We start from the raw sequence: 26,719 nt of genomic DNA, 5'->3' as shown, positions 1-26,719 counted from the left end.
TCAATGAATAATATATATAAGAGAGCAATATTTGGAACTTTTGCGATTTATGTGAAGATTCAAAATCTGTAAAATATAAAACATACAAACAAGTAAGAATACTGAACTGCAAAGTACAGCAAATGAAGACTCGAATTTTCCTGATACATTCAATTTCATGGAACATAGAAAATGTATCTTAAGATGAAAAGTAAAGAGAACTAGAGTTTTATATTTTTCACAGGATGACATTTTTTGAGATAAGATGGCATTAATTCTCAGTGACAATGCAGGAAGCTATCCATGCCAAATCAATAAATGCTATAATTTTATGGAAGCTAAAACACATTTTATAAGGATAAGCCTTACAAAGAACTTGTTCTTGAAAATAATAACCTTATACAGACTTCTTTGCTGTGAGAATTAAGTTGTTCAGTCTGATAGAGTTGAATTGTATATATTAATATTCACTATTTTGTAAAGCAACTCATTAGCAGCAAGTCAGTGAATGATTATTGTTCCATGATTATAAACAGGATTCTCAAAAGTACTTATTAATTTGCAATTTTTTTTATCATGTATATAATTTTTTTTTTCTTGGTTTAGAAGCATTTTATTTGGTCTTGAAATCACTTTCAGGATTCTTAGAGAAATAAGTTTAAAGTCACAGCAAACTATCAAATGAATTTATGTTATTTTTTCTTATTATTCAATATTACAGTATAAATGCAAAATGTGTTAAATAGTTATTTATTTCTTGTGGGGTTCCTCCCTTTCCTCAACCATCCCTTAGGACTGGTTGAACCCACCTAATGAGGGATCAAGTATGTATTTTATGACTGCAGATCCGTGTGTGTGTGTTCACTGGCCAGTTTGCCTGTTCTGAGGGACAAAAAAACTGGAGTTTTCGAGTGAAAAAAACCTCTCTACCTCTGTATGAGACTGGCTAACTCCCTTTCAGTCAAAAGAGACTCGATAAAGGTTCCTCACGTTCTGTTAAATAGTTGCAAACTTCATCATCATCATCAAATTCCTGCCATGTACCCTCAAGGGGTGTACAGGATATGACAGTACTACATGAAAAAATTACATCATTACTAACTTCCTATCTACAATTTTCCTCCAAATCAGTGTTACTTGTCAAGACTGCAACATTATCAGATCTTATATTTCTATCGTCTAAGGCACTTTGTACCGTATCAATCCACCTATATCTTGGTCTTCCTCTGGGTCGTTTTCCTGCCAACCTGGCAGAGAACACTTGTTTTGCTAATCTTTCCTCTCCCATTCTATTTAAGTGACCATACCATCTGAGATTAGCTCTGCTAACGCATTCCTGGATGCTGACAATGTCAAGTTCTTTCCTAATATCCTCATTTTTAATATGATATTGCCATTGATGCCATCTGTTCACGCCTCTAATCTTTCTCAGGACTCTCATATCTGCGGTCTCTAGTCTTTGGTCAAGTGTTTTACTTCTGACCCAGCTCTCAGATCCATAAGTTAAAATTGGTTTGAACACAGTCTTGTATACAGCTAATTTAGTGTTCCGACTAATTTCTTTCTTATTCCATATGAATTTATTCAATTGACTTCCCACGATACCAGCTTTGCTGATTCTGTTGTCTATTTCTATATTTAGTTTACCATCTTCAGTAAAAATTGTGCCTAAGTAGCTGAAATGTTTTACTTGTTCCACAGGTTCTCCATTCACAACACAGTTGACATTTTCAATGATTCTGCCTATTTTCATTGTCTTTGTCTTTTTATTGCTGACCTTCATACCATATCTATTACAACAGCTATTCAATTTAGTCAGAGAATCTTGCAGACTTGTAGCGGATTTATTTAGAAGTATAACATCATCCGCATAAAGCAAAGAGCTGACATTAACATCTCCAATTTTGATATCAGGTTTAATACCACATTCCTTCATAATGTGATCCATATAGATAATGAATAACAGAGGGGATAATGTACATCCTTGTCTCACACCAGATTTAACATTAAACCATCTTCCTGTACTTCCTTCAATTCTAACTGCTGACTCACAACTCAAATAAAGACTAAGTATTGCTTGATATAATGCCCCATTGACACCATATAACTGCAGCGTATTGAATAGCTTCTCTCTTGGCACCTTGTCATATGCCTTTTCCAAATCGACAAAACTTAAATACAGATCTTTGTTATATTCCCATGCTTTCTCGACTATTTGTCGTAAAGTGAAGATCTGATCCTGACAGCCTCTATTTGGCCTGAATCCAGCTTGTTCTTCACCAAGCTTTTCTTCCACAATTCTTCTCAACCGTTTCTCAAGTATACTTGCATAGATCTTGCCAGGAACATTCAGTAGGGAAATACCTCTGTAATTCTCACATTCAGTTTTATTTCCCTTTTTATATATGGGTACTATGAGAGCTCTACTCCAATCATCGGGAATTTGTCCCTCTGTCCAGGCTTTCTGAACTATGCAGTGCAGCCACTGTAAGACTCTTATACCACCATACTTCAGCATTTCTGGTCGAATATCATCTACTCCTGCTGCCTTTCCACATTTCAAGCCTTTGATGGCTTTTTCTACTTCAAGTATGGATATGTATTCCTGACTGCATGCCTGGTCAGTGTTTTTTATCACTGTGCTGTCATCACTGCTTGTTTCATTTAGCAGTTTTTCAAAGTAATTACTCCATACTGCAAGGATATCTTTTTCTCCTGTTTTCATTTCACCTTTATCATCTCTAATTCCTTTTACAGCACTCTTTCCTCCATTCCTAAGCTTCTTCAACAACCTCCAGAATATTTTGCCACCTACTTTAGTTGCAAACTTATAAACACATTACATTAGTACTGTGAGTGGCCTTAAGGGTTAGATAAGCCAGAAGCAGTGCTCTTAAAACCAAACATGGAACTTCAATAAATGGGCAAGTAATGAAATTCATTTAACACCTAAGGACATCAATCACAATTTGGGATTTGAACTCAGAGCCTACTGGTTGAGTGATCATACTATCCACTCACCTAATCAGGTTAGTGAAGAGACAAAGCAGTTTAGAGTGAGATCACTACAGTGTCAGTTTCATAAAGTTTCAGTTTATAATAATGAAGATGCAATATAAAAATTTAATGATAAGTTTATGGAAGTTTTTTCACTTGGCTATGCTACTAATTATATATTGGGTTTTATCCTTTATCCAAGTGTAAGCAAACAAAGCTTTCGCCTGAAGTACTTTCAGGACTAGGGCAACTCATGGTATAAGTTCTCATCACTTGCCTTATGACTCTGCTTGGTGGAAGGGTGAGCCTGTCACAGAGTGGAGCCACTGCTGAGTTGGATGGTCCTTCGGTCACTATTAGGGAGTGGTCTGGGGACTGCCTAATTTTTAGAGAGGTCTTTACTTAAGCAGCACTTCAATAAAGGTTGAAACCGGTCTGGGTAGCGGACTTTCCCTTAATGCATAACATTATACATGTCTGCAAGGAGATGTGCTTTGCATTATAAGAGATACTAAAGCAAGCGATGAGAACTTATACCACCTTTACCAGATACTTCAAGTGCAAACTTTGTTGCTTACACTTGGATAAAGGATAAAACCCAATATATAATTAATAAAAATTTAAGTCCAATATTTTATCTGGTATTCCCATAATATGTAGTAACATGAAACATATATCACATTTTATCTTTTTCTTTATTCTGTAAATGAAGTTTATACAGTTTTTACATTTAACTTAGTTCATTGAGCTTGAAGCCTTTGGATGAAGAGTTTCTACTTTTCTGCGTTTTGGTGAAATGTAATTTCCAATCCCTGCAGCAGCTTCTGCTTCTTTCTGGGTATAAGGTTCTAGTTCTAATGCTTTCAATCTGTTTTAAAGCAAATACACATATAATCAATGTAGTCACAATTTGCTAAAATATTTTAAGCCAATAATGGCTGTTGATTTCCAACTATTAAATATACTTAGATACATCCATATTTTCATACCAATCTAAAGCAATCAAAAATTCTAAAGAAATGTTTTAAGCAGGTAACATACAGTAACCACATCGTAAACAAAATAAAAATGAACCAAGTATAATTTTCAAGCATTCGTATCACAATGTATTGCACAACAGCAGCCAAAAAAAAAATGAAAAGTTTCTGCATCCACTTCACCAACATTCATTGTCTAAACAACGATATAAGTGATGCACCACCACCACTTACAATCTAAACTAGAATTAGTATTCTTATCAGAAACCCAACTGGAAATCCACCTCAAGTGCTCAAACTACACATTACACAGTTCTTTCTGCCACAAGGATGGCACTTGTGCATTCATCAGAACTCATATACCATGCCAGAGAGTGCAAAACCCAGTCGCTCAGATCAATCTGCTTTGGCTCAAAATTTCCCTACAGTCAACCTACCCTTTTCATATGCTCTCCAAACCTCATTAAACTACTCTGACCTCTTCAACTATCTCTCTCTCTCTCTCTCTAAAGCTTGACTTTCTACAGTTAAAATCTACAGTATCACTGAGGCAGGCAGGGATGCCAAGATGTTTGCTATTAACAATACCCTATCATAGATCATCAATCACTCTACCAGAATACCTGACCTCCATTCCTCAAGTTGTCAATAGACTTGAACTTTTCCTAACAAGTATATTGTGGATGTCAGTTCTTCTCTTGGCACTTCAGATCACAACTTCATAAGTCTCTTTTACCATGGAACAACCTCCACACATTAGTTCCCATTCTTGTGTCCTTTGGCACTACAAAGACATCAAAAAAACTAATGTAACATAAACACAAATACCACACAATACTGATTTGTATTGTGTGGTATTTGTTTTTTTGTAATGGTGGAAGACTGAGGAAGGAGGTGGAGATTGCAAAGGAGCAATTTGGCTTCATGCCTGGTCGATCGGCCAAAGATGCTATCTTTGGGTTACGAAAGATGATGGAAAAGTTTCGAGAGAAGCAATAGCAGCTACATCTGGAAAAAGCATATGATAGAGTGCCAAGGCAAGAAGTCTGGAGGTGTCTGAGGGAGAAGAAGGTACTGGAGAAATATGTCAGGTTGGTGCAGGAGATGTACAGAAATGGGAAGAGAAGTGTTCGAACCTGCCTGGGAGTGACAGAAAGTTTTCCAGTGACAGTTGGCTTGCATCAAGGGTCTGCATTAAGTCCGTTCCTGTATAATATTGTGATGGAGGTGGTGACGGAGGAAGTGAGAGAAGACGCGCCTTGGACTATGTTGTATGCAGATGACATCGTACTGTTTGCAGAATCAAGAGAAGAAGTGGCAACCAAACTGGAAAGTTGGAGGAAAGTACTGGAAGAGAGAGGTATGAGACTAAGCAGAAGTAAGACCGAGTATGTGTTGCAAAGTGGATGGCAGTCAGGAGACAGATCTGGAGCTTGAAGGAAATGTCATCAGGAAGGTCAATAACTTTAGATACTTAGGTTCAACAATGAAAGAGGATGGTGAGGCTGAGAAGAAAGTGGGATGCAGGATACAAGCAGGATGGAGGAACTGGAGTGCTATGCAATAAGAGGGTATCAATCAATCTAAAAGGCAAAATTTACAGGACAGTAGTGAGACCAACTATGACGTATGCTTTGGAAACTGTGGCCCTGAGGAAAAGTAACATCGGCAGGATGGGGGTAGTGGAGATGAGAATGCTTAGGTGGATGTGTGGTGTGACCAGAAATGATCGTCTGAGAAATGACTATGTAAGGGGAATGGTGAAAGTTACGAACTTAGGAGCAAAGATACAGGAGGCGAGATTGAGATGGTTTGGTCATGTGATGAGGAGGGAGGAAGAGTGTGTGGGAAGAAAGGTCACAGATGGATGTGCAAGGGAGGAGGAAACACGGATGGCCAAAGAAGAGATTGAGGGAGATGGTGGAGGAGGACTTGAGGATGAAGAACTTGGATGTGGCTATAGCCCAAGACAGGAAGTTGTGGAAGAGACTCACCACAAACAACGACCCTACTTAAGTGGGAAAAGCTGCAGAAGAAGAAGTTTTTTTGTAATCCCTGAAGATGTCTCAGTGACTGAGACGAAATATAGGAAGTATTAAATTCTGTTTTAATCCTTTCTGAGTGCCGTATACAATCCATTAAGCCTCCAACATGATGTCCTCATGGCACTTAAGCCTCTACACACGTAAACTTAGATGGACAGGAATAGATTATGTTGATAGTGATGATTTCATGATTTATTACTCTGGGCATGACAGTTTTAGAAGAAATAGAGTGGCATTCATAGATATAAGAGAATATGGAAAATACATTTTAGGTTACAACCCAGTGTCTGACAGAATAATTCTAATCAGAATAAAGGCATATCCAGTGAGTGTCACTTCATACGGGTGTGTGTGCACCCCACCACAGATTGAAACTAGTAGTGTATGTATAGTATTGATAAGGCACATTTTCTATTGAAATTAGATGACTGGAATGCAAAAGTGGAACAAAAAGAAGGAAGCATCATATGAAAGAAAATATGATTTTAGGACCGAGGAATGAAGGAGGAGAAAAGATGTAATTTTGTGTGAAGAACGATTTCTTTATTACAAACACTTACTTTCAACATAAAATATTGTGCATGTGAACTTTTATCTATTTTATATCTAACTTATATCTATTTTTATTTGACAAATACAGAAACCAGAGAGATTATATTGTTTGCCAACAAAAGGTGGGTAAGTGCTATCAAAGCATCAAAAACACTACCTGGCGCAGACAATGGAACAGATCATGAATTATTGTTAGTTGAAGTTAAACTAAAATTAAGGGTTAAGAAGAAACAAAAGGACTGTAGATTTTGATTTAATTATTTAATTCAAGCATTTAAAGCAGAAGATGAAAAGAAATTAAAAGGTCTGGAGAGGATATGATGTAAAGAAGGATCTCAATTAAAACAACAAGAAAGAAAGACTGTAAAGCTGTCAGAAGATGCTATTCAAAATAGCAAAAGAAACAAGAAAAATGAAACTTAAGAGAAACAATGAAAGGGTTAGACAAACATATGAAAATCTGTACAGATTTTCCAGACAGGCTAGGAAAGATAGAGAAAAACATCTAAATAAAAGGGTCAAGGAAACGAAGCAAGTAACTTAGAAAGATAAAGTTACAGGAAGTTTATCTATAGATTAAGAGTTGTATAAAGTAATCTGGGAAAAAGTGAAAAAAAAAAAAAAAGATGGAAAGTATATAAAGAGAATTTGTATACAAGACAGATATTATAAACCAATATACAAAATGATGGTCACTTAAACAGAATGGGCGAGGAAAGATTAGCAAAACAAAGTGTTCTCTGCCAGGTTGGCAGGAAAACGACCCAGAGGAAGACCAAGATATAGGTGGATTGATACGGTACAAAGTGCCTTAGACAATAGAAATATAGGATCTAATAATGTTGGGGTCTTGACAAGTAACAGACTGATTTGGAGGAAAATTGTAGATAGGAAGTAATGATGTAAATTTTTCATGTAGTACTATCATATCCTGTACACCCCCTTGAGGGTACATGTCAGGAATTTGATGGTGATGATGATGACAGATATTATATTGAAGGAAAATTTGGAAGAAGAGAACTTGCTGAGTAACCTATGATAATGAAAATTGAGAATTACAGAATCATTGTTTTAATTTCACACACAAGTAAAGTTATGTAATCATATATTTCCACCTACTCTAATCAGATTAGAGTAATGGAAATATCAGATGACAATCATCACAGCAGAAACTAAGGAAGATCTGGAACAGCTGATTGTTAGTTAAGAGGAAAAGCAAAAAAAGTTGGGCTTAAACATCAGCAAAACAAAAGTGATGGCTTTGACAATTTGGATGAATTTATAATTGAGAGAGATAAAACAAAACGGTTGAAAGTTATGATTTATTGAGATCCAGATAAAAAATAATGCCCAATACAAAGATGAAATTAAAAGAAGGATATGTATGGGAGGAAAAAAAAAAAGCAATGTTAATATGTTAAACCAGACAAAAATTATGAAAGGTAAAGATGTTAGTTAAGGCCACAGCAGTTAGAATTCTTAAGGCAATGGTATTTAAATACCATTGACATGCCATGTGAAAGCTGAATTATTTAAGAAGACAAGATTTTAGAGATTGTATAGACATTCTGTAACAGAATGTTCCTTTGCAGCAATGATCACTAAACAGAAGTTAGCGTACTTCGGGCATATTATACAAGCAGATAAATTATTGAAAAATGCAAGGAAGACAGTGGAAGAGTTGGATGAACAACACAAAAGGAACTTAATAATATGAATTTACAACTGCTGAAAGAAAAGACAAATGTGAGCGAGATGGAGAGCCTTTGTTCACAAGATCACAGATCTGGAAATGATTGAATGGTACACGACAAGGAAAGTTTCTTCCAAGTTAGTCTAATCTCTCTCAGGACACCAATAGTGTCAGATTTTGCATTTTAGTCTAAGGATTTCAGCTGCAGAGATTCTGGTCATCCTTATCCTCTGTATCTTTATCCTGGCATCAAACACCATTAGCATTCATGAATCAGTTCACAGATTCATGAATGCTAGCAATGTCAAGATCTTTTCAAATATGATTCTGCCACTGATGCCATGTCACATCCCCCCTCCCAAAAAAAAAAAAAAAAAATTTTTTTTCTCAGACTCTTATATTGGTGATTTCCAGTCTTTGATCAACTTCTAACACAGCTCTCAGATCCATAAGTTGAAATTAGTCTGCACTGTTTTCTTTATGACTACTTTAACGTTATGGATTAATTTCTTTCTTATAAATTTATTCTGCCAATTCCCTAACATACCAGTTTGTTTATCCTATTATCTATTTCCTTACTGTATATGTCTGCAGATGCACACAATTATTTACCAGCTAAAGCACTAAAAAATGAAATACTTACCTCCTTTTATGCACTTTAGTCCTGAAGTGATCACTCAAAGCCTGATTATCAACAAAATATCGCCTAAAAAGAAAAATATCTTGGTTACCATTCAGGGTAGCAAAATCCTGATATACATACCAGTATATTACAGTGATACCCCGGCTAAAGAAGATAATTTGTTTCGGAATCACATTCGTTAGCTGAAACGTGATTTCCTGTAGGTTTTTATAGAAAATTGTTTAATTCTTCTGGATGCTGCCTACTATTTAAAGATAAGTTTTATAAAATAGTAAAAAGCGCACCATAAAAGGGCAAAAACTCACCAAAGGCTGAGATGAACAGCTACCCAATTAGATGAAGGAGAATGGAAAGTAGAATGAAAAACTGATGATCTTTACACTATTATATACACTTTATTAAACTGAAAATATGTACACAACGTTTTTACTATTCTTCTTCCAAATTTATTCAAGGTAAGTCTCCTCTTCTTCAGTAGCTGGCCTCTGTCTCTTTGCTAAAGGAGAAGTCAAAAATCTGTCCAAAGTTGACTGAACTTCTCTTTTTTTCAGAATGTTTTTAAAGTGATTCAGACACTTGTCTTCAACCAAGGCACAAAGTCTGTTCATTTCAGCTTTGTTGGGATGCCACTTTGTAGCCAAAGACTGAAACTCTTCCCAGTAGTGCAGCATTTTTTTTAATGTCACCTGTTGGCATTCTTCAATTTTTATTGCTGTCCTCCTCCTCTGATGAGCACTCTTTATCTTCTTTTTCAACTCTTCAAGATCTTCAGTTGTCAAATCTTTTAAGTGTTCTTCAACTAATTCTATTACATCTTCATTTACCTCCAAATGTAATGCTTTGCCCAAGGCCCTATCTTATCTACAATGTCTTCATGTTTGCACACGCATCCACTAAAACATTCGTTAGCCAAGGTATCACTGTACTATTGTGGTCATTATTCTTAATAATAAGAGTACTTTAGACCTGTTATACTATAACTATTATCCTTTTAACTGTTAATATAGTAATTCACATGGTATCTATACTACTGGAGGTGAAAATTTTTCATTTTCGCAATAATCATTTGTGAAAATGATTTTCAATTTGAGGTGGGGAGAATGAAATTGAAAGTTATTTTTGACATCCAGTTTACTGTTCTTCACTGTAGACTATTTTTTCGTGCACCTGATAATTTTGATATTATGCAAATCCTGGATATGTTTACAGTCAATTACAACAATATGAGTAGCTGAAATGTTTTTTCATTGCTTATATACAGAGTACAGAACAGGCACCATGCCAACTGATTTATTATTATTACTACAACATTGGGAACCTGAGCCATGACCTGCTTTTATATCAAGCCAAAGGTGGCTAAAGCTTCCAATGCAAACATTATTTTTGGCACCGATTAAAATAATATCTTTCCTTTTTTAAAAAATAGACTGATTTCTGTTTAGTTTCTCACACTGTTTCTGGATTTTATCATAATAGACAAGATGACAAATACTGACAGTTAAGTCAATAGCCCAGACTATGTTATTTACTGCTGTAATGGATAATTATATTACCCATCAAATATAATACACAAATATATAGTGTCAGGGAGATAGAAAACGTTTAGCATGTCATTTAGTAATTCAGCATGCTCAGCATGTAAACGAAACCTTTTATCATATCACATGCATATTTTTCACAAAATATCAAACAACCTTTTAACTGAATAAAATATTTCATTATTTATTGCATTATAAAAATTATCTAACATGCTCATGACATTATAGACTTAACAAGTGAAAGTTGGCATTGGAATAAGTATATAAATGATGAAAACATTACTATTCACATCAGTCTGAGTACACAGTTTTTTATTTTGTGTTTATGTTTCAGTTAAGCATTATGCCATCCAAGTGCTTGGTGTAAATAGCTATCATCTATTTCCTTACTTACTGTAAATGTCTGCACACAATTATTTACCAGCTAAAGCACTAGAAAATGAAATACTAACCTCCTTTGTTATATCTATGGCTGCTGTGTAATGGGGAGAGGAGCAGAAAATATATCAAATATGCAGATTATGTGTATCATTTGTAAAAATGCCATTAAACAATCCCTCCCACCAATTAAATAGTTTTGAAGTCAGCAGATCAAAACTTTGGCATACTAAGTTATTTCAAATGCAAACTTCATTTGCATTTAAAATCCCGTCAATACTATTAAATAAATCAATATTAATAGAATACGGTGATATTCCAACCTGAAAGTACTGTTTTTAATGAGTTGTAAATCAGTATTAAGACTATTTTAACACAACTGCCATGGCAATTTTCAGGATTCGGGTCTCAGAAGCCAATTTCATTTAATCATATATTATTCAAAATCCTAATTATAATGCATAGTAATCACCAAAAAACATACAAATGTGTTTTTTTTTTGGAAAAAAAGGTTTCATGAGTTATCTCATAGTTGGCATATATAACAGAAAGTTCTTCGCAGTAGCCAACTACATGTTAATTCGTACTCAGACACGCTTCGACTTGTCATTTCGCTAAAGCAGAGTTAGTGATATGTGTGTAAATTCGTCAGTAGTGAATCAAACTTAGTCGAGTATGTTACATTTACTTCTTTCTTGAGTATTTTGTTTTATAATAATAATTATAATATATATTTATACTCTCGGGGGACCCTGTAACCCCTAGAGAGTGCGTCCCCTGGGTGGTGGATAGGGGAGCCCACCGTGTGTGTGTGTGTGTATATGGTGGGGTGGTCCAAATATACTGAATAAGGACTCGTGGACCAACAGGGCCAATCATCTTGATTGTAAGGGAAGCAGCACTCCCATGGACCCCCTAGCCCTAGCTGGATTTATTCTCTCCTTCTTCTACTTTGAGGAAGATCCACTTACTTTAATCTTTTCTATAAGACCTTATCAGCCAACTCGTCATATTTTATGACCCTTATGCTATTAGAGTACTCGAGGGCCAGGAGCCTTTTCATTTCTGGCCTTACAACTATGCCCTCTATATAAACCTTACTATAATTCTTCTATAATCTACTCTTCCCCCCCCCCTCAACATACCCTATTCCTCCCATGGGTTTAAATTCAGAAAGAAGGCTAGTTCAGAAGCTTTAAGGTAGCAGTCCTACCAGTGAACTATTCCATCGTCAGGCTAGTCCCCTGACATGGAGAATATAATTCTACTTGTAAGCTGACAGAAAAAGATAATCAGATTGAATCTATGGGAAGAGACCCTGGAATGGAAAAGGTAAAACAAAAATGGAAACGACAAAATATAATACACGTAGCAAACTGGAATGTAAGAGGAATAGCATATAAAGAAATAGAATTAGACCAATTATTAAATGAAAGAAATTTTAAAATAGCAGTAATCACTGAAACAAAAAAGAAATTAAAAGGGACTATGAGACCGAAAATTTTAATGTGATATACAGTGGAGTCAACAGAGACCAAAGAGCACAAGCAGGAGTCATGATTTGGATTCATAACTCCCTTTCAAAACAGTTAAAACATTATGAATTAATGAATGAAAGAATAATAGAAGCTAGAATAAAAATAGATAGAGGCTATTTAACAATAATTGGTTTATATGCCCCAGAAGAAGAAAGAGAACAGAATAATATTGATTTTTATAATCAGCTACAAAACATATATAATAAAATAAATAAAAACGATTATGTAATTTTAGCAGGAGACTTAAATGCAAGAATTGGAAACACGAAAATTAATAATAATATAGGAATACATGGAGAACATACTCTAAACAGGAATGGTAAAAAATTGATTGACTTCGTAGTTTATAATAACCTAAAAATAATGAATTCCTTCTATAAACATAAAGACATACATAAATATACTTGGGCAGCAAGAGGATGGAAATCAATATTAGATTACTTCATATTAAATGAAAAGACATCAAAATTTTCACTAGATGTTAGAGTTCACAGAGGATATGAAATAAACAGTGACCACTTCCTTGTTAAAATAAAATTAAGATTACCACCTAAATGGCTACAAGTAACAAGAACAGAAAGAAAAATTGAAACATTTGTTTATAAAACTAGACTATTGAATGACACAAATGTGCAATGGCTATATGAACAAAGAATTAACCAATATCTAAATAAAATAAAACAAAATGAAGAAATAGAATGGCTTAATATAAAAACGATACTAAATGCAGCAGCAAATGAAAGCTTAGGAAAGACCAAAAAATTCAATAAAAGGGAAAAACTGAAGATCTGGGACAATACAATCAAGGAACAAATTTGTTTCTAATTTAGAACATGATTTATATAAAATAAGACCCAATGTATATAAGATTTTGAAACACTTAAATGCAGATACCAAAGGAAACATAAAATTAAACACTGAATTGAAATTAGAAGAATTTCTAAATTACTACACAGAACTGTGGACAAATATTTTAAAAAAAGACAACTGGCAAACAATTAACAAAAATGAAAAGGAAATAACTAAAGAAGAATTAGAAATCAGCCTGAAAGAAACAAGAAACGGAAAATCACCTGGAGAACATAAGCTAGGTTCAAAACTATATAAATACGCAGGAACAAGATTCAAAGAAAAACTCTTATTATTTTTAAATAAAATTTATTCAACTGGTATCCCCCCCAATAGAATGGAAAAAGGCCATTGTGATTCCTATCTTTAAAAAAGGTAATAGAGATGACCCTAAAAACTATAGAGGAATCAGTATACTAAATTCCTGTTACAAAATATAAAGCAGAATCTTAAATAGCAAACTAATGAGATATTCCGAAAACTTTATTTTAGAAGTACAGAATGGATTTAGAAAAAGACAATCATGAATAGACCCAGCCTTTTGCCTAAAATTAATAATAGAGAAAAGAAGAGAATACAATTTAGAAACACTTATTGCATTTATTGACTTTGAAAAAGCATTTCACAAAGTTACAAGAAACATTATTTAACATATTAAAAGAAAGACAAATACCAAATAATATCCTAAAAGCTATCACAAGTACATATGAAAATAATCAAATACAAATAAGATTAAATCACAAGCTATCATATACGAGAGAGATAAACCAAGGGGCCTGACAGGGATGTCCCCTCACAGCAACTCTTTTTAATATCTACTTAAATGAAATAATAATAAAATGGAATAAAATTTTACATCAAGGAATTAAACTTTCTCCTACGATAAACTTAAACACTCTCCTCTTTGCTGACGACCAAATAATAATTACAAATTCTAAAGATAACTTACAGAAAGCTATTTTAGATCTAAATAAGATATTCAAAGATTATGGTATGATAATATCAACAGAAAAATCAAAAACTATGGCCTTTAAAGGACAAGATCCAGCAAGAACTAAAATAGTAATATATAACAAGATCTTAGAACAGGTGAATTCATTTAACTACCTAGAATGTATGATCACATATGAAAATGAAAAAGATATAAACGTAAAAATTGCAAAATATTTAAAAATAACAGGTGTAATTAAGTCTATATTTAAACCAAACCTAGTTCAAAAACAAACCAGACTAAAAGTATACAATACATTAGCCCTACCAGTCTTAATGTATGGAAAAGAAATCTGGACAATAAAACAAAAAGACAAACATAGATTAACAACAGCAGAAATGAAGTTTATGAGAAAAACTGCAAAGTATACCCTATTTGACCACAAAAGAAATGAAGAAATTATGAAAGAATTAAACCAACAACCAGTAATAGAAAAAATTAAAAAATATAAACATAAATGGATGGAACATGTTCAAAGAATGAAAACAGAAAGATTACCAAAACAAACCTTAAAGTACAAGCCATCAGGAAAAAGAAAACCAGGATGTCCTCTTAAATGATTCAACGATGACTTCTAAGGCTGGAACATGCTAGGCCTAAATCCTTGATATGCATGATGATGATGATATATATTTATAACCCCACAATATGGATAAGAAAAGACCACTGACTCAAGAACTTGAGTACCACCACACTAATCTGAGTCAGAATTTGATGAGATTTATGCTGAGGATGGTTACAACAGTAGCGATTACAAACCTTCTGAGGATTTGAGTGAGGACAGTGAAGATGAAGTTGACCCCGAGCCAGAAGATAATCCTGATACTTCCCAAGCAACAACTTCAAATATGAACGATAATTTGTGGACCAAAATACAACAAGATCCTGAACAATTTATTTTCCAAGAGAACGTTGGTTTGAAATTGGACATAACAGATTTTACAGGACAAACATTGGTGGACTTATTTTTTTCAGAAGACTTTCTTGCATTAATGGTCGAACAAACTAATTTATATGCTGAGCAAGAAATTGCAAAACTTCAACGAGTAAGAAAATCTCACAGGGTATCACAATGGAAGGACGTCAGCGTCACAGAAAAGAAAGTTTTTATTGGACTTTTATTACAGTTGCGCCCGTGTTCTTTTCCAACAATAGAGCATTACTGGAGTAGAAACCCACTTTATAATATAATGTTTTGCTGATCACGAGTCGAAATAGGTTCCAGTTGTTATTGCGTTATTTTCACTTCACTGATAACTCAATAGCATCTTCCGACAGACTATACAAAGTAAGACCGATATTGAATCATTTTAATAATATGCACCAAAACTGCATAGCAGATAAAACTATCTGTATCGACGAATCAATGATGCTGTGGCATGGAAGATTAAGTTTCTGCCAGTATATATGGATAATTTTTATAATTCTGTTACTCTTATGAAAAACATGTGTGTGGAACACTACGTAATAACAGAAAGGGAAATCCCATAGAAGTGGTAAATCAAAAAAAAAAAAAAAAAAAAAAAAAAAAAGGGGGGGGGGTTTGGCAGTGAAATGGTCCTGATATAGTATGTAAATTGAAAGACAAACGAGAAGTACTTTGTATTTCTAACATGCATGATGTTGAAATGGTAGAGGTGTCCAACCGTAATGGAAAATTTTCGATGAAACCAAACAAACATAATTCAAGATTATAATAGAGGAATATCCGGCATTGACCGATCAGATCAAATGGTGTTGTACTACTCAGTTCTAAGAAAGACTATTAGATAGCCGAAAAAAAATTGAATTACATATTATAGAAATATATATACACAATGCATTCAAATTTTTTCGGAAAGTAACTAATTCTAACATACAACTTATAAAATTAGATCGGAAGAAGTTCATTATTTAGAGAGTATCACACCTACAGAGAAACCACTGCGTCCAACAAAGCCATGTCGAATTCGTACCCAAGCTAAAAAATGATGAGAAACAGATTATTATTGTCCAGCCTGCAAAGCCAGCACTTTGTGTGGAAGGTTGTTTTAAAACAAATCTCAAAAAATAAAATAAAATTGTTCTATTACTTTGTATTCGATTTTCACTGAATGAATAAATTTTCTGTTCATGTACGCCAGCCTTGATTTTTTGTTCTCTTCCCAGAAGCCAAAATCCTTAGTTATGCTTATATACTATGAATATACTTGCAGCTGCACGAAAAAGGCAAGTCCAGCAACTACGAGATAACTTGTAGTCGGCCCTCTCAGCCAGATCACCTACTACGAATTATATCGTAGTTATCAATGTGTTAAATACTTGGCAACTACTGATAATAAATTTTGCATTGCTATAGCATAAAAAATATTTCTATATTAATAAATCAAACTCCACTTCTGTAATAGCAAATTGATCTCCCAATTATACAACTTTCAAATAACTGAGCCTACAGTTAAATGATCTTTGAATGGATTAGCCAACTTCTTGTATACTGCTCCATGTACCTTTAGTAAACTGATCCTTCTCTTATCTGACCATCAAATTGCTTTCTGTGAACAAGTGCAGTCGGATAATTGAAAGAAAACAAGAATGAATTTTGTAAAACCCATTCTTGCTTTCAGATAATTTACTGAAAAATATATGCCAAAAGCACCTCCAGTGAATTTTGAATAATGATACAGCATATCTCACCATATCTCAAATCCATTTACAATGCCCCTTGGTTAGTTGATTGGTGCATGGACAGATACACAGAGGAACAACGAATGGGCTTGGACGTGAACGGACGCACCTGAAATCGCTCCTGCTTTTGCCTTGATTTGTGCAGCATCTAACAGAATAACTGGATGTATCTGGTAACAACTGATAGCTTGTACAGTGAGTAACTTACTCTATAGTATCACAGTTCTAAGTGTGTATGAGTCAATTTTATTCTATCTTTATGGACTGAATATTGCTGTTCTCATTGTCTCTATCGTTCAACTACCCTCAAAACAATGATCCATGCATAATAAGATTAGCTGCTACAAGGGCTAACTCCCCCCCCCCCAACTGCTACCACTGGAAGCGTCACTTCTAGTAACAAGCAGGAAAACTCTAAGTACATTTTTCTTGAACTTTATACATTAGAAAAATTAGCAGTTCAATAGGACGATATAATACTACAACTTCAAGTAATATTAAAATGGCAGCACGGGACGAATTAGATTTCAAAAAAGCCCTCGATCTGCTGTGTAACATTGCCAAAGTAAACAGTAATTTAAGAAACGATTTAAAAAAGGACATACTAACTACAGTGAGGGAACTAACGAAGATATTCAATAAAATGAAAAATGAAGCTAAAGTATCAATTGAACTAAAGACTACTCCAAACATCCAGGAACAGGCTAACTTAGCTCAGCCTACTCAGCTATATTCACATGCCATTAAAAACAAAGACGAACCTGAAAACAATCCTTGCTATAAATTAAAAGTGAAACCAATAACCCAGCTAAACAGTGAAGAAACCTAAAATATCATAAAAGAAAAAATAGATCCTAGAAAAATCAAAATCACAAAAATGAAAAGCATCAATAACGGAGGAGTCTGAATTGAATCCAAAGAAAAGATCAATACAGACTTGCTACATAATGAAATATCTAAGGAATGCAAAGACAGTAGCAAATCCCAGTAAGAAACACTCTCCAAGACTAAGCATATATGATATTCCCAGTGAAATCGATACGAACAATGCAATCTGCATGCAGAACGAAGAACTCTTCAGTGGCGATACAGAGATAACACAGAAATTTATCATGACAAATAAAAAAACGAACAAGAGAAACTTGATTATAGAAGTCGAGCCAATGGTGTAGGACCAAATTGTTAAGAAGTGACGGAAAAATGCTGTTATGCAGACTACTACGTAAGTGTTCTGAGATGCTTTAACTGCAATAAATTCCACCACAGCACAAGACTGCAGGGGAAAAAACCACCTGTCCATTCTGCTCTAAAGAACATAAGTTCAGTGAGTGCCCATGAAATAAGTCCAAGATGAACTGTATAAATTGCCAAAATCACAACAAGCATGCCAAAACCAAAATGACTGCAAACACATGGCACTAAGCAAAGACTGCCTGACATACAACTACTACAGACAGCTCAAAATTCATAACATAGATTATGGAAAGCAACAATAAAGCTAGCAGAAACAGCACTATTTCCCTGGCATGCCTTCAAATAAATCTTCAACACTCTATAAAGGCTGTAAATAATTTAACAGAACTCATAAATAGAAAAAACATGGGACTAGCATTAATACAAGAACCCTACAACATCAACAAAAAAATGTGGCTTTCCAAGTAACTATAAAATATTTTCCAAAGGATCAGAAAGAAAGAGAGCTGCAAAACTTGTGGCCAACCCTGAAATCAAGGCAATACTAATTTCTCACCACAGCAACGAGGACTTGGTACTTATCGAAATTACATACAGAGGAATTAAAACTTTTGCTGCAATTATGTATCTAAACTATCATGCTGACATAAAATACGACAGAGAAAATGAGCAACATCTTGGATTTTACCATCAGCCACAGCCTAATTCTTGGAATTCGGTTTCATGGTTTAACGAAAGCACAAACAATAGAGGTAAAAATTGGAAAGAGTTCATAGCATCGAATTCCCTACACATACTAAACGATGACCGTAACACATTTGAAAATATCAGAGGAAGCAGCTTCATCGATCTAACAATGGCAAACAACGCTATTTTACCCCGGGTTTCTGAATGGAAATACGAAGAGGAAAGCTGTTCTGGCCATCGCATAATAAGTTTCATTATCACTAGCAAAAATTTAAATAGAATAGACAACACAAACCATTGCATTAACATCAAGTACTTCACCAATAAAATCATCGTAGAGAAATTTATAAAAGCATTAAAAAGAGAATTTTCATGCCTAATCTCAAGAACATCACTTTAATGCAAACAGCAGCTCAGCTTAGACAAAAACCTAGCCATCTGGGCATCAGCACAAACCGATATAGACTTCCTTGCTTCTGCGCTTTCATCAGGTCTGATAAAATCCAGCAACTAAACACTCAAAACAACCAAGAAGCTAAACATTGATGGAAGAAAATCAGTACCTTGGTGGAACAACGAACTAACAGTCCTAAGAAAACAAGTTAACACACGCAGATGACTATACCAAAGAACATACAATAACCAAGATTTAAGAGAGAGCAGAAGACAGAACTACTATAAAGCCAAATACAACTATCAGTCCAAAATTACAAACACAAAAACAGAATCATTTAAAAAAATTTTGTACAGTTTCAATTGTATCAAATCCTTGGAACTGCATTTATAAATTAGCAGCAAGCAAGAACAAAACACCTATACTATCAACTATCAAGAAAACAGACAGTACCTACACTAAAAACTTAGCAGAAACTGCAGCTATTATGATAGAGAAGTTTATTCCCAATGACGATGAATCAACAGATGAAGAAATCCACAAAACTTACAGACAAAGAATGGAAACAGATATAGACACTCCTGACGATGACGCATTTGAAACTAATGAAATCGAGTTAGTATTAAGATCAATGGATCCAAGAAAAACTCCTGGAGAAAACGGAATAATCAGCAACATACCTCTAACAGCATTTCTCGAATCCCCCCCCCAAATTTATAACAACAGTTTACAACAAATGCCTAAAAAGAGGACGATTTCCTTTAATATGGAAATCCTCAAAAATTATACCCATAATCAAATCAGGAAAAGAAACATTCAACGAAATTAACAAATACAGACCAATCAGTCTCATATTGCTAGTAAGATACTAGAAAAACTTCTAATAAACCGAATAATGCACTATGTATAGTCAAGAAACCTATTAAGCAGCAATCAATATGCATTTAGACCTCAGTCCAGCACAGTAGATACAACTATGGATGTTCAAGAGTTCACAGAAGATAGTCTATAAAAAAAAAAAAGAAGGCACTACTGATCTCACTCGATGTACAAGGAGCCTTCGATGCTGTGTGGTGGCCAGCCATAATCAATCAATTAATAGATTTAAAATGCCCGAAAAACTTGCTCTTCCTTACAAAAAATTATTTTACAGACAGAAGACCAACTATGACATTAAAAACCACAACTGTAATGAAAAAAGTCAAACGAGGCTGTCCACAAGGTTCCCGCTGTGGGTCAGGTTTCTGGAACATGACTCGCTATTAAGACTTCCTTTCACTACTGAAACAAAAGTCATTGCTTTTGCTAATGATTTGGGGACATGAGAAAAAGTTATCTTCAATAGCACCAAGTCTAAAGTGCTCCACATCTCATGCAAAAATCAAAACAACCTGTAACAGTCTTCCTAAACGGAGAAGCTCTCGAGGTAGCCAGTGAGCTAAAATACCTAGGAACAATAGGCAAAAAATTTAACTTCAATAAGCACATCTCATATGTTGCTGAAAAGAGCTTACAAGTAGTAAAACTCCTAGCTAAGTTGGCAAGGATTAAGTGGGGATTAGGCCAACAAGCACTGAAAACAATATATACTGGAACTATACTACCACTGATATCTTATACTACACCTGCCTGGAAACATACACGAAAATCAAAGAGTTCAACGCCTCATAGCCATATTATTATACTCAGAGGATATCATACGGAACAATATCCTTCGAGGCAGCTTGCATTATTGCAGCTCTAACACCGATCTGCCTAAAAAACCAGAATTATCTATTATATATGACATCACTTCTTTAAGATATAATGAAAGTTACAACATTGATCCAAATTGCTACGAACATCCACTTCACTACAGTAGGTGGCCTCACCCAGCAAAGAGAACATACATTAAGGAGAAGGGAAAATGACGATTTCCAAATATACACTGAAGGGAACGTTGGTTATTCTTTCATTGCATACAACAGACAGTCCATTATACAAGAACGCTGCTCTAGACTGTATCATCTCTGTTCCAGCAACCAAGCAGAACAACTTGCTATAGTTCATTCACTTACATATCTCCAGGAATTAGAACTCAACACCTCTCATCAAAAGACAGCAACAATTTACACTGATAGTAAAAGCACTATAGATGATAAAAACCCAGAACAACCATATTACATTAATAGAACAGACAAGAAATCTGGGTTCGGAATCTCACTCTAGAAGAATGGGAAATCAAGTTCTGCTGGGTGAACACACACATACCAGGGTAGCAGGAAACGAGAGAGTGGATCAGTTAGCTAAAGCAGCAGCAGCTAGAAACAAGTTACCAAAAGTACTCGAAATCTGCTATAAAAACACTTGCAGAAGAGAAAAGCCTAGACATGTGGGAAGAAGAATGGAAAACATCAAAAAAAGGATCAACAACAAAAGAATTCTTGCAAAGCATCAGAAGCAGACTCTGGCTGAAAAAACACCATTTCTCCAGGTTTAACCAAGTTATTAATGGGACATGGAAAACTAAGATACTACTTACACAGATTCCATATCCTGGAATCACTATCATGCATTTGTAGTCCACATTTTCAACAGACTATTGACCACATACTTTACGAATGTCAGCTACTTGACTCCATCAGGATGCCCTTAATACAACACGTCATCACTTCTGGAGACAAGTGGCCAATGTCAAAACAGAAACTTATCGAAAAGTATTACTCAGAATTATTATATATAACATCTTTCATTCCTGTATGGGAGTAAGGAAGGCCGTTTTAGCCCTAACTTTTGGAAACCGAGTGGGCAGTTCAATCTCCACTGGTAGCCAATCGAGATAGCTAGCCTAAGACTATCACTAATTAAGTGACTTGCAGTGAAGAGACAGCTCAACAAGTGTTGCCATCTCACAACACTTGTTGAGAGTCTTGTCATTAATGTCTGAAAACAGTGTGGCTTCTACGGTTGAACTGTTTCTAAGCCTTTTTTCGACTGATTCTGACAAGAAAAGGTCGAAAAAAGGCTTAGATAAAGTTCCTCTAATCAGCAACTAGAATCAGACTTGTGATGCTTTTTATTCAGGCAGTTTAGCGCTGAGGAGTGTAAACACCACTTCCACTGAGCTACACAGGCTTCTCTCTCTCTCCATTCATAACATCTTAATGCAATTTCCAAGAATTGACTCTTATTTTCATTCCTTCCATTTCTTTTTAAAAATCTATTCAACATATCCAATATTTTGTTAGTATATTTCATGTACAAGGAGAAGAAGGGAGCTAAGAGTATTGTTGAATACTAACAGAAAGGAGGATAAGAAGACTAGTTCAAAAATGGGAGTCTTCAGAATATTAAGTAACCTTGATGTTAATAAGGCTGTGGGACTGAATTGGATATCACCACATATATTATTGGAATGTCCTAAAGAGCTGGCAGTGCCCCTGACTTGGCTGTTCAATAGTCTGGTAACAGGAACAATTCCAGAAGTGTGGAAAGAAGGAAAAATAGTACAGCTACATAAAGAGAAATACAAGTCAGTAGTGTCAAACCATAGCCCAGTGTGTATATCAGTTGTTTGCTGATGTTAAATGAAGAGCAACATCAGGAAGTTCTGATTTGTTGTTGTTACAAGAGGATTGGAATAGGTTGGTGCTTTGGGATGTCATTTCAGTGTTGCTAGTGTAAAGTTATGCACTTTGGCAAGAGATCGGTGGATAGGGAAAAACTGAAGTTCAGGAGACACATTACAAAAGTTGTAAAGGTTAACCAAAAATTGTTACTATATAATGCTTTTGGATTTTTGTGCACAGATCTGATCACCTGACCATATCATGATAAGGAAACACTGGAGAGGATGCAGAGGCAAATAACACTGTCTCAGGACTGGAATATTGAGTATGAAGATAAAATGAGGGAATGTGGTCTTCAGAGTTCGGCAGATAGGAGGAGGAAGAGTAGGGGATGAGATAACTGAGATATGTTAGTGAAAGAAGCCTTTCAAATAGATACAGTGAAATTATTGCAAAGGATAATGCAAGAACAAGAAGTCATCCCCGAAAACTATACAAGGATCATATGACTAAAGAGGTGAAAGATTTTTACTACTTGGTGGATGGTGGAGTGCACTCTGGCAATGCTCAGAGTGGAGTGTACTCACTCCACTCTAAGCATTACCACAGTGGAGTGAGTGCTCTAAAATTTAATGCATTCAATCTTCTGCAATGAGTCTTCAGACTCCAAGGAAACTTGGAAGTAATACTAAGTATTAGTATACAAGATGTAACAATCTTGTATCATCCTGTTATTTATGAAGCACCCCAATTAACACTATTACCATATATATCATCATAACCAACACTTCACAGCCCCTGAACTCAGAAAGCAAAAAGAGACAAGTAACCAAGAAGGAACAATCACTTTTTTATCAATACTTCGTCAGCATCCTCCTCACCCATAGTAGCAACAATACTCTGGACTGTTTTCATCGTGTTCTCTGAATTTCAATACATTCCAAAATCTCTACCTTCTCCACTTCTAGCAGCTCACTAAATATAGCACATGCATCCTTTCATCATTGAATTAATAAGTGGAAATTAACATTTAGCTATATTAAATGGACATCTCGCAATCAATTCAGCCTACTTGAAAGACATCACATTTCTGGTAGTGCTCTCCTCTGCATTAGCAAAGGACTAAATGTCTCCCCCCCCCCAACACCATCCACAATGTGATTTATATAGTGTTGAACTACAACGTAGAGCCCAGCAATAGCCTACTTGTTACCTTTCTTCATGATTCTTTGATAACATCTCGTAACCTATTTTCTATCCAACTCACTACTTTCCCCCAACACAAACACCAACACACAATCTATCATGGCCAAAGCAAAAATTTGCCATGGGACATTGTCAAGTATCTTTCTTGATGCTGTATATGCATTTCTTATATTCACTTCTGCCATTACACTAATATAAAATGATGCAAAGGTAGACTACTAAAACCTGAATGTCTCTTAACAAACCCATGCTGTCTGTTCCAAATTATTATATTTTCATCCACCCAAACATATAGTTTAGTTGTAACCAACTTCTTCAAAACCAAAATCACCATTTAAGAGAGACAAAGTGGTGTATAGTTCAAAAGCATTGACCCTCACACATTTTGTGCAGCAATATTTTACTTTTCTTTCACTGCACTGGATACTCTGCCAAAAGCAAATGTCAATTCTCAAGCACTCTTTAAAACAAGGGGTGAAATCCCATATCTCACAGCTTGATATCTAGACCAGTGATAACTCAGAACACCAAGTGCTGCTGACTTTCTGAGTGTTCCCCCCCCCCCTCCATCCTCTTAGAAATACTATCTTTTATCATCTCATGTAATAGCTACTTTACCATCAACTTTATACTTCTTCCTAGCCACTTTTTCTTCTGTAACTCTTGCTCAATATTGTTATTCAATTACAGTCCCACTTTATTTATCCTTTTAATCTTAGGAATACATACAATTCCTTGCTCCAAAATATTAATTTCTTTTCCTACAGTGAATACCTCCAACCACGTTACTTCTGAAGTTAGTTACTTGGACTGTAAATCTACCATTTGAAAGACTCTTCTTATAGTCAAAATGTTTAGACAAACCAGTTGGAGGTATAAAAGGAGGTGATCTGATGGGGGAATTTATCAGTATTATTACACCACCACGGAGTAAAGGGCTCATTGAGGAACAGATTATTAAAAACTTAAAAATAGTGTATAATTTTTCCTTGAACACTACTTCCTCCATCATCCACAAAATCTCACTCTATCCATACTGTAAGATCCCCTTACTCACCTATATTTCCATCTCCTCTCATCCATTCCTTTGAGTCAATATAATAACCTCCAATCAGAAATCCATTAAATGCCTTGGCAAAATCTGGAAGCATGGTATATTCATTCCTCTTATCCAGCTCTGCTGTCAAGAAAATGCAAGCAGATTGCTAAAGCAACATCCACCTTTAACAAAACAGCCCTCTATAAAGGAACCTAGTGTTGTCTACCTCACCTTCAGAAGCAATTCCAAACCAGACTTTCCAATAACTGTACCAGAGATACTAACTGGTCTATAATTTACTGCATCAACACCACCTTTATATAAGATAATACAAGAGTGGAGCTGAGAGTGATGCAGCATAGCTCCTCCTGCTCATTTAATTATTCAGATAAGTGGAGAGTGAATGAAACTACACACACACAAAATCCCAGTTTTTGAGAGATACAAAAGTAAAGAAATGGACCAACATGAGACAAATGGCACTCAATCAAATGGAAAACCAAGGGAATTCATCCAATTTTTTTATATCATTATATTCTTTAGTGTCATAAGCTAGAAGAATTATGGCAAGAGTTCATAATTCAGTTCATTGGAATGAAAATAACACAGGTTTAACAGTTCCAATTTGTCTCTGTGACAGATGCTGGTAGCCAGCCTGTTGAACAGGACTATGAATTAGTTCCCCAAATCTTGGGAAGTTTAACATAACCATATTTATTTTGATTTGGTTGGTTTTAAATCTGCTACTTATTTTTAAAAAAATGTCTTTCAAGTTTGTATTTACTGTAGTGAAGTATAAGGTTTCCTTCCTCCCCATTTGATTCTGTGCAAGGTATCCAAACAAGGCATGGTCAGCCGAGCCTGAATGATCATAACAGTGAAGCTTGTACACACATGGAACAGAGAGAGCATCTTTAGGAGAGTGGATAAGTCCACATGAGATCATATTTCTTTAAAATTCTGGCCAGTTTTTCTGAGGTTCCTTAGATATGGGGCCAGTGATAATATTCCTATATAAAAATAGTTTGTCTTTTCTAGACGCTCTAATCACACATCTTTCCAATGGATTTCCATCACCTCACATGCCTCTCAGCAAAGAAATTATAGGATTGCGAGGGCTTCCTGGAGGTATCTTATAATAATAATAAGAATGCTATTACAGTTTTCCATATATGATGCATCTCTGCATTCAAGGTTTCACGAAGCTGGCTGTACTTATGTTTTACTAAAAATCAACTCCCTCTCTCTCTCTCCCCCGTCTCTGTTTCAGGTGTTTCCATGTTCTTGCAACTCATATTATATACAAAATGGGAGATCTGCAGTAACCACTTTAAGTAGTTATGCGCATTTGAATTCTTCCCCCCCACACCTTTAACTTTATATGCACAAAAACAGCCTAGTTTTTTTTTAGAACGAAATATATATACTTACGCACAATGAACGCAATAAAATTGAGCATTTCCTGGAAGGTCGTAATCAACGGGTTGATTTAACAGTTTCTCAGCATTTTCCGGTTTCAGATCATCATTAATTTCATCTAAGTCTCTTTTCCTTCTTTTAGTTTTAAGTTTCTTACCACATGCAGTATTACCGGAATTCTGTCCTTTTTTTCTTGCATACCGAGTCATGTCTCGTATAAATAGCTTTACTGCGAGTTGAAGAAAAAATAAAAAGCAATATCCACATATCACAAAGCACTGAAAAACTCTCCCACGTGGACAACTTCGGCGTCGAAGTTTGTCGCAATAACCTTACATGATAATATTATTTTCGTCGCTAGATGGCAATTAGTTGTCGAAGGCCTTCC

The 26,719-nt window shown here is 35.1% G+C and overlaps 1 protein-coding gene across 1 annotated transcript; it reads right to left on the bottom strand.

Moving 5' to 3' along the window:
* Positions 1-3,652: 3,652 nt before the first annotated feature.
* LOC150105133 (zinc finger protein 593) lies at positions 3,653-26,646 on the bottom strand. The gene is made up of 3 exons (XM_090396168.1): positions 26,344-26,646; positions 8,887-8,949; positions 3,653-3,844 (listed from the first exon to the last, which is right to left on the bottom strand). Exons 1-3 carry the CDS (start codon positions 26,538-26,540, stop codon positions 3,712-3,714), a joined length of 393 nt encoding a protein of 130 aa, XP_090252294.1. The 5' UTR covers positions 26,541-26,646; the 3' UTR covers positions 3,653-3,711.
* Between the last annotated feature and the right edge of the window lie 73 nt (positions 26,647-26,719).

Source organism: Typopeltis vanoorti, chromosome 7 (genome assembly GCF_054136105.1).
Source record: "Typopeltis vanoorti isolate ZY-2024b chromosome 7, IOZ_Tvanoo_1.0, whole genome shotgun sequence".
NCBI classification, from domain to species: Eukaryota; Metazoa; Arthropoda; class Arachnida; order Uropygi; family Thelyphonidae; genus Typopeltis; species Typopeltis vanoorti.
The sequence above is the reverse complement of the archived record's forward strand: the minus strand, read 5'-3'. Positions and strand labels throughout refer to the sequence as shown.